Below are 11,013 nucleotides of genomic sequence, written 5' to 3'. Positions count from 1 at the left end.
TCGAAGCGTCGCGATGCTTCTCGAAGGCTCCACCGCGCGCGCGACGATAAGTGGCGGAAGCTCCCCCAAAGGCCCAGCAGCTCCGTCACCTTCGGGTCACGTGTTGCGCCGAAAGGAGGGGCGCTGTTAAAATTTGAAAAAATACTTCAGAACACCTTTCCCCCCCTCCTATTTATTCTTCCTCTTCTTCCTCTTTCCTTCCACTCACCACACATCTCTTCACACAATCTTCACAATGGGTTTCACTGATCTTGTTTCCGAGGCCGGCCTCACCGGTATGTCTATTTCCCTTTTTTTCTTCTTCCCCTCTTCCCCTGTCCTATCTGCTCTCAGCAGTAACTAATGGTGCCCCTCAGTTGCCAACAACTACTTGGCCACCAGGAGCTACATTGTTGGGTAAGGCCTACCTTTCGATGATACCCCTCTCTCCCCCTCCTTCCCCCAGCATTCATGTTCCTTGCTTGTATGATGAAAATAAATTGGTCCGTGTTTATGAGGCGGCTTAAGACCCCGCTGCAAGATTACACAACAATTGCGAGCAATCGCGTTTCTGATCACTTGGAAAATCCTTGATGCTTTCTGTCTCTCTTCATTGTGTCTGCACATGCACTCAAGCGATTTTGAACGCACCTAGCTAACATGGTGTACAGCGATGCTCCTTCCCAGGCCGATGCTGTGACCTTCAAGGCCTTCTCCGGTGTCCCCGACGCCGAGAAGTTCCCCCACGCCGCTCGCTGGTACAAGCACATTGCTTCCCTCGAGTCCGAGTTCTCCACCCTCCCCGGTGATGCCTCCAAGGCCTACACTGCTTACGGCCCCGAGTCCGCTGAGCTCCCCACCAACCCCAAGGACAAGCCCGAGGATGATGAGGACGACATGTCCCTCTTCGGCTCCGACGAGGAGGAGGAGGACCCCGAGGTCGTCAAGGAGCGTGAGGCCCGCCTTGCTGAGTACAAGAAGAAGAAGGAGGGCAAGGCCAAGCCCGCCGCCAAGTCCATGGTGACTCTCGATGTTAAGCCTTGGGGTATGTTTTGACCAATCTCTCCTGGTACTTCCACGATACTAACTGTCTGTAGATGATGAGACCAACCTTGAGGAGATGGAGGCCAACGTCCGTGCCATCGAGAAGGACGGTCTCGTCTGGGGTGCTTCCAAGTTCGTTGTCGTTGGCTTCGGTATCAAGAAGCTCCAGATCAACCTTGTCGTTGAGGATGAGAAGGTCTCCCTCGATGAGCTCCAGCAGAACATCGAGGAGGACGAGGACCACGTCCAGTCCACCGATGTTGTAAGTCAAGACTTGATTCTACCTAGCGTCCGTAACGTCACTAACAGATTCCCTCTAGGCCGCTATGATGAAGCTGTAAATGGATTGCTGTTGTTTAATGAAGAGCCACGGTGTGATGGATTATTTTATGTTTTCTCACGGAAATATACTTTCATGAACTTGAATAACCAAAGTCGGCAGGGACTCCCTGTCGCGATGATGAATACCAAAATAAAAATCAAATACCCATTTAATACACTATCTGGAGCACATGTAGCGTTCCCCTCGTAGGATTCGATAAGAAAACCGCGCGAAGTGGCATGAATGGGTCCAATGCGTCTAATGCTGCCCAATCCAAGATCCATCGTTGGGCCAGCGGCGGGGTCGAGGAGGGAAGATCCAGCTAGCATTTGCCAGTACCTAAGCTGTGGCAGGCGGCTCACTGATCTACCACCGTAGAGGTGGCGCATTTTATCTTCGGTGACGACGCAGGAGCCAAGAATAATAATGGATGGATGCAAAGACGTCTCATTCTCTAAAGAACGATGTCAATAAAAGATCTGGCTCTGGCTGTTTTAATACAGTACTATTCAGCCCATGACCCTCCAGTTCCGGCAGAACTCGTGAGCGAGCCTTAGTCCCTTCTCACTCACTCCTCCTCCCCCTCCCCCTCCGTGTCTAGATGACCGATCAAGTAACTGACCTGCTTATGTCTCTCTTTCTCCAAATACCTTTGCCGGGTCATGGAGCTTCCGAGTCCTTCTCACTTATGGGTCCTTTTTGAAACTGCATCCTTTGGATAGCAACCGTACTAGGCGTATAGGACCTTGCTTTGGTCACCTTAGACATGCGGGGTATCCTGGATTATTGGTCCAGACCGACTTTATCTCGACTTCCAATCTCAACATGTTGTTGCCGCTGGCCCTCAGCTGTAAGTTACCGCGATGGCGTGGTCATGTGATGGGAAGTAGTAGTTATGTGATTACAACACGGTGAACTTCACTTCTTCCACAAAATGTACGCACGCAGGGCTTATGGTATATTTCAACCAAAACTTTGCATACCCCCCTTAGTAGTCCGACAACCTGGCTCCTGCAACATCAATGCTATTTACTGGAATTTATCTAATATGAACTGGTTTCGCAGGTGGAGCTCACGACAGGCCCATACAACATCTGTGCCGCCTCAGTTGCACACTAGCCTTGCAACAAATCGTGGATTATCTACAGCAGACTGTGACGAAGATAGCTTGTATTGCTATACAGCTGGTCGATGGATATGGAATGAGAAAGATCAGTTTTCCCGTCGTTATGTCAAATTTGATCTAGCGGAACTCGTCAGGGTCGCAATCCAAGTGACACAGTCCAAGTCCTGTGTCCAAGTGAAGAAACTCCCAGAGGGGAATTTCAGCAAAGTTTTCCTTATGACAATGGATGATAATAAAGAAGTCATTGCAAAACTCCCAAATCCAAATGCCGGTCGTCCACATTTTACCACAGCTAGCGAGGTGGCGACAATGGACTATGTGATAATTGTTCTGTCCTGTATGTCTTGGTGTTACCTTATCTGATATGACCCTAGGTTCGGAATGTACTCAATATCCCCGCCCCAAAAGTGTACGCTTGGAGCTCCTCCGCTGAAACGCCAGCTGGAGCTGAATACATCATCATGGAGCGAAGCCGCGGGGTTGAATTAAGCAAGCTTTGGGATGACATGCCAGGTCCTGACAAACTTCAGATTGTCAAGCAGCTCGTTGGGTTTGAAAAAGCCCTTGTATCCACTCAGTTTCCCATGTATGGAAGCCTGTATTACGCAAAGGATCTTCCAGACGTTCAGCCAAGCCAACTCGTTTATTCTAAGCCCAAGGACAACGGCGTGGATTTTGTCTTTGCGGTTGGTCCTACTACGAACCGAGCATTCTTCGACGATAATAGAGATGCTGTTGATATAAACAGAGGGCCCTGTAAGTGTTTCCCTTCGTTGGCTGGTATACTGGTCTAATGAACACTCGGCGATAGGGACATCGCCCGAAGATTATGTGATTTCTCGGGCTCACCGCGAGTTAATGTGCTTACAATCCTTCTCAAAATTCCCACGCCCACAGGGACTGTTTTACGGACCTGGCCAGTACCAGCCAACCGCTCAATACAAGCAAGAAACACTGCAGGATTACCTCAAAGTTGCCAAAGTTATTATTACCGAAAGACAAAACTCTCTCTAAACCCGTTCTTTGGCATCCCGATCTACACGCGGACAATATCTTTGTGAATCCGGATCAACCAACAGAGATTATTTCTATCATTGACTGGCAGGCTGTGAACTTGTCGCCTCTGTTTCTTCAAGCTCGCCATCCAGCTCTCATTGAATTTGAGGGTCCTATTCCCGAGGGATTGCAATCAATCAGTCTTCCCGATAATTTCGATGAATTAAGCCCAGAGAAACAACTTGAAGCAAAGAAACTTCGCGCTGCGCAGTCCCTTTACAAACTCTACGATATCCAGCTGATTCGAAACTGCCCCGACGTTGCCCACGCGTTGCAATTCAGAGACTCTCTCGCCGGCCAAATCACCGGGTTATCTAGCTCTCTTTTTAGTGACGGGGAGCCAATCGTGCAGGGCATGCTCATGAGACTTCAGGATGAATGGTCGAGCTACATTGGATCATCCATCCCCTGTCCTCTTTCTTTTACGGTAGAGGAGAAAGAACGCCAACGGCAGAACGAGATAAAGTGGTCCAGGGGCGTGGAACTGATGGAGGAGTTTCTTGGGCAAGTTGGTGCATATCGAGGATGGGATGGGTGGGTTAACCATGATAACTACGAATTTTTCAAAGACCGATTCGAACGAGCAAAAGAAGAGTTTTTGGATCGACACTCGGCTACAGAGGAGGAGAGAAGCCAGTGGACGGCAGTGTGGCCGTTCACAAACGGATAATTCTTCTCGTAGTCGTGCTAGCTGTCGTTCTGGAGCTGCTGGTGGATTGGTCCAGTTCTCGACTGAAATATACAACGTCTCAACTCAGCAATAATAAGGCAGCTTTATCCTGCATATAGATGGTTATTCGGCTGCTTTAAAGTGTAAGTCATTAGACACATTAATATGCCACTACTATTCAAGATGTTTGAGAGTACGAAGTATATAGATCAGAGATCAAAGCAAGACAAACATCATCTTTCTACAAATTGCCAGGACCCCATCAACTCCCCTCACGTGACACAGCCACCGCCCCACATGGCAGCCAGCCAGACACTCCGACCGACAGACGTATGGCGCATCCAACAAGCTCCGAGTTGAACCAGCTGCGCAGATCCAACCCCAAGGTCCAGATCTCGTCTCCCGCACCGTCCAGCTAGACCGGAAACCCTCACAATGGGCGTCCTCTCCCGCCTAGTGACGTTCTTCGGCCTCATCCTGCTGGCTCATGCGTACGTTCTAACCAAATCCAAACCCATACCCAGACCCAAACCCACCTCCACCTCCACCACCTCCACATCACCATCACCATCACCATCACCATCATCCAAGCAAAAGAACCCCCCCCTCCAGCTAACAAACCCCTTTTTACAAAATGTACAGAGGCTACTCCGCCCACGAACACACCATCCTCTACAGCAACGCGCGCCTCTCATCCACGACCGCCCTGCCGCTGGACATCGTCATCGAAGCCCTGGTCTCCCTCGTGCTCGTGTCCACGGGCCTCGTCCTGGGCGCGGAGAAGCTGAAGCCGATTAGCTGGAGTGAGTGGGCGGGGCAGATTGAGAGGGAGGGCGGGATGAGGAATCCGTATCGGAGGTTGGAGGAGAGGTACAGTTTCTGGGATGTGAGGGTGAGTTGTTTCCCCCCCTCTCCCCTGTTTTAAGGTGGTGTGGTTTGGGGTGTTGGGTTGGTTTGGTTGGAGGGGTGGGTTCGATGTGGAGGGGAGGGGAGGGGAGGGGATAGGATGGGATATGATGTGGATGGATGCGTGGATGAGTGAGCAAGAATTTGGCTAACTGGGTGATTTGTCTAGGCCAAGCGGAAGGAATTCGCGGATTGGATTCGCGGGGATGATCTGGTGAAGGAGTGATTGTTTCCTTGTCTTTGGGTCTGGGGCTGAGGTTGGGGGTAGTGGGTATAGCATGGCATAGCGTGGCATAGCATGCTAGGGCGGATGGTGGAATGCGCCGGTGTATATTATCTGAGTATGAATGAATGGATATGTTGGTTGATTATACTGGTCCTGGTTGTGGTTGTGGTTGTGGTGTTGGATGCTTGCGCTGTTTCTTCGCTGGGGGTTTATGAGGGGAGTCAAGCCTGGTGCAGGGAACAGTCGAGAGCGTTTAAGCATGGTGGACGGTTCAAGAGACTCACTCGTCTTGGGCGGATTTGTTGACTTGCTCTGCGTACCAGGGCTACATCAGGCGTGAGCTCCTTGTCAGGTGGTTAGTATGGCTTTTCCGGACTGAGAAGTGTTCATCATGCCGCGTTGGATGCGAAAGGGAACAGAGCGAGAGCGACAAAAGGAGGGAGATGTCGGTTATACCGATGCTTCGGCCACGCGGAGTGCTGATTTGCAGACCACCTTTACAAAACACATGCGCCTGCCTCGCCTCCGATATGTCAACCATGATCAGATAGTTACCCTTCAACTCCAAGCCTATGGAATCGATAAGGTAACCCCTCATAAAACACTTTCATCAAAACCGACTCCATCAATCTACAACTACTCTTTCAATCCGCGTCATTCCCATCGGACATCAGATCAGCGATGACGCCGCGAAGCCCATCTTACCAATATAACCAGGACAGCGGTAGCCCGTCCACGCATACAAGGTAGACATTCGCGGCCACCGCGCATATCATTACGCAGGACAATAAACGCATAACATAACCCGGATAAACGCGATCCCATCCCTAACCAACCAACCAACCAACCTCCAAACACCGCAATTCGCAATTCGCAATTCGCAATTCGCAATCAAGTGGACCCCAACCCAAGTAGGAACCATCCGAACCATCTACCAAGTACTCCGTAGATATCTAGTTCTGGAGCCACACACTCGATTCTCCAGGGAGTAGGACGGATCCATTATCCAATGACCGAGGAGCACCGCCACTCTCTATCTATCCGTAGAGAGCAATAATACCTAAGAAGTCGGTTCTTCGACCAGACACAACAATCTTCAAATTTTCAACATTCGCACGAGATGACGCGCGGCTGGCGATTGTTTATCCGGGCCGGGTGGTGAGGTGATATTGCCTGGTACGCTAGTGTAGGGCTTCCCAGACCCAAGAGGAATAACTAATAGATAGACTGAAGTTGAAGGTTGGCAACTGGGCGCGGGTGCGAGGGGCGGTGTAGGTTGGGTAAGTATGTAAGTGCATGGGAATGGTCAATGGTCAATGACCAATGGTTAGTGGTTGGCTCTATACACAGCCTTCGCAGCCTTTCTTTCTCTTTCGTGTTTCCCGAGCTGGACGAACTGGGTTGGATTGTCAGTTGTCAGTCAAGTCAAAATATAGCACTAGCACTTGCTGAGCCTCAATCCTCGTGGTCTTTGAATGACTGATATCTTTGCATGAAGATACGGAGTACTGGGCTCCAGATAAAGGGATATGACTGTTCTTCTTTAACTAAGATAAGTTCTTCATAGTCATACTAGTTATTAGTACAGAGTAGATAGTAGACGCTAGACTCCAGCTTTCCCGCCCCCTCAAATGGCTGGCAAGCCGCAAAGCAAAGCAGAAAGCAGCCCCATAGGGGTCATCAGGACACACCTCAACGCAGAGTCTCAGACACTCACTGACACACTGATACACACAAGCCGGTGGCTCAATTTTGAGTCTCCCCCGTTCTATTTAAGGCGGGCCGTCGAAAACCTTGTGCCGCATTTGCTCGTATCCCCCATGGACGGGACGAAGGAACATGTCCAATAAGGTCGGTAGGTAAGCCTTTTGGTTGGCCCGGGTGGGGGGGCAGGGACTTGATTGATTGGGACAGGCAGACAGACAGACCAGACCAGACGAACAGATGGACAGGACACGACACGACAGGAGAGGAGAGGAGAGGAGAGGAGAGGAGAGAGCCAGCTGGGCGGAAAGGTCAGGCTGGCCAGTCAGCCAGGCGGCGCTGCTCGCGCGCGCCCCGGCTAAGACATATCACGATGACATGACATGATCTGGACGGAGGAGTCTCGCGAGTCACGACTCAGGGACTCCAAGTCGTACGGAATACTCCATAGTTCATTCTGATTTGGGGAATGAAGAGCAAAAGTGTTGATTGGACGGGGGACTACAGAGTAGATATCAGATGGCATGAAAGGATGATGATGATGATGATGATGATGCCCTAAGTGGGTAACGACTACGAAAATCGACCAAGTGCCCTCATTCTCTCTGCCTTTCAGTCTGGCCCCGGTGGGATCGGTGGGCAATAATCGACAATAATGAAGGGGAGAAAAAGCAACCACATCTCTCATAGAGAACTCCGGAGTAGGTACTCCGTACTGTTAGCGAACGACCCCAGTAAACACTCCGCGCAATGTTCCCTTTTGTGGAATTGGACGGAGTACAGAGAAGGTCTCTGCTCCGTATGACTACTTAGTACCTATGTATGTAAGTGAGCCGTATGGGACTGGTGGTGAACCCATATCGATTGGAGATGGATGGGGCGCGCCCATCGTTCATTCCAGTGGTAGTTGCCCAATTTGGTGGCGCTCCACCAGCGTGTGCTACAGGGTCTCAGTATCAATCAACGGGAGATGGAGACTTGAGACAACAAGGGCGGGCGGGATGGGAATGGGGATATGGCTTTGGCTTTGGCACTTGGCAGGGTCGCTTAGCTTAGCCATCGGGCGTCTTTAGCCTGTACCAAGAAATCAACACCGCCCTTGCCCTTGTGCCCGTTTCATTCATGGGGGTGAGGACGAGGTTGCTGGGATGAATGACTACCACAGCTGCGATCAATGATCATTACGATACGGAGGGAGAGACTTTTCCCTTGCATCGAGTGGTGGCAATAAAAAGGCCCGGCTCCGACCTGCCTGCCGACGCTGTAGTTAGTGGTACTAGGGCAGGGCTCTTCGGAGATTTCAATACCCCTGATACACCGCGTACCTTACGGCAGACTGGTCTGGCCGTAGCGCACTGTCTTGCAAGAACATTTTGAATGGTGGAGGGGAAAGTTGGATCGACGCTCTCGGTTTGCATACGTACGCTTCATGTCCTCTGTACCGTACCTACACAACCCACGCGCTTGGCAATTCCCTCCCGGGCTGTCGCGACCATTTTAAACTTTATCATTTATTTTCTTTTTGTTTAATTTTTTTAACCCTTTTCTTTCTGGCGCGCTTGTCTTATTATTGTGATGATGATGATGATGATAATTATTCGAAAGCGGCTATTGATAATGGACAGACCACACTGGTCACCGAGAGACAATCATGGGCGAAAACAGAATTGGACTACGAGTCCCCGCCCTCGTCCCCTCCCCCCTCCTCCCGTCTTTGACCCCATGCAGGGACCGATGGAATCACGTTCTATGGTTGGTGTGAAAACAACCCCGAAACCAGAAAAAAAAAAAAGAAAAAGAAAAAGAAAAAGGCTCGTACATAATGGTCTTACGTAGTCGGGATCAATAGGCAGTGAGATGGCTGGTTAGGATGATGCGTTTGGTTGGTTTGTTACGTGGACAACAGCACCCTAGCAGCAAAAGGTGGCAGGAAAAAGAGGCGTTGCCAATGGAGAGGAGAGGCAACGCGGTGGTTAAATACTTATAGTAGGTTAGTTACGGAGTCCTGTGGTTGGGAGGCACCACTAGACTACTTGACTACTGCGTAGATACAGCATCTCACCACCACAACCACCACCACCATGGCGTGGCCTCCATGGCGACTCCGTCGTCTCCGTCGGAGTATTCCGTACGGGTGGCTTGGATAGTCGACTGGCCATGGAGGGCTAGACTGAGTGGGAGATTCGGGCGATAAATGGCGTGGCTGGATCGAGGGCAGGGCAAGGCAAGGCAAGGCATTCGTTCATTCTGGGGAGAGGGTTGAAGGGCATGCCTGCCTCGTACTACTTTGATTACACAAGTACTGTGACTAGTTGAAGGCTTGAAGCCTTTTTGTGGGTCCCATGGTGCGCATGCCATTGCTATTGCCATTTGCCCATTTGCCCATTTGCCCATTTGCCCATTATTGCCCTACTGATGGGTGATGTGTTACGAGTCTGACGATTGCGATCTAAGTAGTGGTGTGTCACCAGACTGTCACCAAGGGTCGGGCACCGCAGGAAGCTTAACCCTCAACAGAAGTGGATAGAATTGAAAGAGTGAGGAGAGCCTGAGAGGACCCAGGGGCACTGGGTAGTATCTACTGGGATGTCAATGCTTGGTGTTGCTTTTCTGTTTCCCTTTTTGTTTTTTTTCCCCTCTTTTTCTCTTTGTTTTCTCTTCCCTGTCCCATCACAGTAGTATTCACCCGCCTTGGCCCTTTGTAGATCTATAGGCCCCGGCTGTTATTGGCGGGGAGGCCGCAGCCAGTGGATCGCGGCCGCTGACGCTGTGCCCCGATGGCCTGCCAAAAATAGCAGAGGCATACGCAAACCTCCCGCAAACCGCCTCCCAATTTCCTGCGGAGGAGACATCTGAATGCTGACTAACAGGCCTATTTCTGACTTTCTCCCGTCTCTGCGTGACTCGGGGAGAGGCTAGTACGACTTTAGGCGTTTTAGTCTCGCCATCTGGTGATGAGGGTTGCGAGCACGGTGAGACTCGCCGTCCCGCCTCTCTCTGAGCCACGGCCGGGCGACTGAAAATGGAGGAGGCCCTTGGGCCGGTGCAGGTGGATCCCTCCCTCCATTCACATTGATATTTGATTGCCACTAGGAGGGGGTGCAGACAGGGCTGATGGGGTCGGGGACGGGGAGGGATGGCACTGTGTGCGTGTGTGAGGGAGGGAGTGTCTGGCCTGGACGGACTCTATTTAAAGGATCGCCCTGCGCCTGTCAGCGCGGCGTCCCTTTTCCCTCCCCAAGTGATATAAAGTACTCCCCCACGGTCGTTCATCGAACTCCCAACTTTCGCTTCACCTCTACCTCTATCTCTACCTCCCAACCTCCCACCTTCACACTCGCTTGTGCTAGTCTACAGATCGCCTTCGCAGCCATCTACCCGATTATCCACATCTAGACTACCTCTGTCGCTACTATCAACATGCGTTCCTCCATCCTCCTCGTCGCTTTCTCGGCTCTCGTCGCCGCCCAGTCCTCCGTCGCGGTGGTAAGCACTCCCGACTCCAAGCCCATGGGTCGTCGGATCCCTCTGGAGGATAGCAAGCTAACATCGATGCAGCCCCAAGCTTCGGCTGCCGTCACCTCGGCCCCGGTCATCCCCACGGCGCCCACCCAGGGCTCTCTCCCCGCTGGCCCCTCCAGCTTCCTCGTCGGATCCAGCGGTGCCTCCTCCCTGGTGAAGTCCAAGAGCGCCTCCGCCACCTCGACCAAGACCTCGACCAAGACCTCCTCGGACTCGTCCACCTCCACTAGCGACTCCTCGTCCTCTACCAAGAGCTCCAGCTCCAGCACCTCCTCCGGCGCCGGTGTTCCCCTCGCCACCGTCGGCCCGGTCGGCCTGTCCGTCGTGGCTGGCGCTGCCCTGGCTGCTTTCCTGTAAATGGAGAGTGCCATCTTCCAACCCGTGCCGGAACGGCATCGAGTCTCGACCACCACAAACCCCCATGACGGGGGAACAGCAGATACCCCCTGGCGATCGAT

General features: G+C 51.8%; 6 protein-coding genes across 6 annotated transcripts; 5 read left to right on the top strand and 1 right to left on the bottom strand.

The window, feature by feature from the left end:
• Positions 1-256: 256 nt before the first annotated feature.
• Positions 257-1,555, top strand: BO70DRAFT_358789 (translation elongation factor 1 subunit beta; the record flags this gene model as incomplete). Its single annotated transcript, XM_025542378.1, has 2 exons — positions 257-1,024; positions 1,077-1,555. Exons 1-2 carry the CDS (start codon positions 640-642, stop codon positions 1,553-1,555), a joined length of 864 nt encoding a protein of 287 aa, XP_025402595.1. The 5' UTR covers positions 257-639.
• A 615-nt stretch (positions 1,556-2,170) lies between these two features.
• On the top strand, positions 2,171-4,197 carry BO70DRAFT_384812 (phosphotransferase enzyme family protein; the record flags this gene model as incomplete). Its single annotated transcript, XM_025545682.1, has 5 exons — positions 2,171-2,195; positions 2,494-2,789; positions 2,846-3,227; positions 3,283-3,391; positions 3,432-4,197. 5 exons carry the CDS (start codon positions 2,171-2,173, stop codon positions 4,195-4,197), a joined length of 1,578 nt encoding a protein of 525 aa, XP_025402594.1.
• A 435-nt stretch (positions 4,198-4,632) lies between these two features.
• Positions 4,633-5,768, top strand: BO70DRAFT_426208 (membrane magnesium transporter family protein; the record flags this gene model as incomplete). The annotated part of the gene is made up of 3 exons (XM_025547760.1): positions 4,633-4,688; positions 4,840-5,089; positions 5,273-5,768. The coding sequence occupies 3 exons, from the start codon at positions 4,633-4,635 to the stop codon at positions 5,327-5,329; spliced, it is 363 nt and encodes a 120-aa protein (XP_025402593.1). The 3' UTR covers positions 5,330-5,768.
• A 2,724-nt stretch (positions 5,769-8,492) lies between these two features.
• Positions 8,493-8,961, top strand: BO70DRAFT_358784 (uncharacterized protein). Its single transcript, XM_025542377.1, has one exon. It carries the CDS (start codon positions 8,651-8,653, stop codon positions 8,867-8,869), a length of 219 nt encoding a protein of 72 aa, XP_025402592.1. The 5' UTR covers positions 8,493-8,650; the 3' UTR covers positions 8,870-8,961.
• Positions 8,962-8,980: 19 nt separating this feature from the next.
• On the bottom strand, positions 8,981-9,575 carry BO70DRAFT_127795 (uncharacterized protein). The gene has a single exon (XM_025538004.1). It carries the CDS (start codon positions 9,425-9,427, stop codon positions 9,092-9,094), a length of 336 nt encoding a protein of 111 aa, XP_025402591.1. The 5' UTR covers positions 9,428-9,575; the 3' UTR covers positions 8,981-9,091.
• Positions 9,576-10,453: 878 nt separating this feature from the next.
• On the top strand, positions 10,454-10,912 carry BO70DRAFT_349785 (putative GPI anchored protein; the record flags this gene model as incomplete). Its single annotated transcript, XM_025541661.1, has 1 exon — positions 10,454-10,912. The coding sequence occupies one exon, from the start codon at positions 10,454-10,456 to the stop codon at positions 10,910-10,912; it is 459 nt and encodes a 152-aa protein (XP_025402590.1).
• Positions 10,913-11,013: the final 101 nt, after the last annotated feature.

Source organism: Aspergillus heteromorphus (genome assembly GCF_003184545.1).
Source record: "Aspergillus heteromorphus CBS 117.55 chromosome Unknown BO70scaffold_3, whole genome shotgun sequence".
Classification (NCBI taxonomy): domain Eukaryota; kingdom Fungi; phylum Ascomycota; class Eurotiomycetes; order Eurotiales; family Aspergillaceae; genus Aspergillus; species Aspergillus heteromorphus.
This window is presented reverse-complemented; position numbering and strand designations above follow the sequence as displayed.

Coding starts and splice junctions, on each gene's coding strand:
- BO70DRAFT_358784 (XM_025542377.1), top strand. CDS start 8,651: ATGGACAGACCACACTGGTCACCGAGAGACAATCATGGGCGAAAACAG.
- BO70DRAFT_127795 (XM_025538004.1), bottom strand. CDS start 9,427: ATGGGCAAATGGGCAAATGGGCAAATGGCAATAGCAATGGCATGCGCA.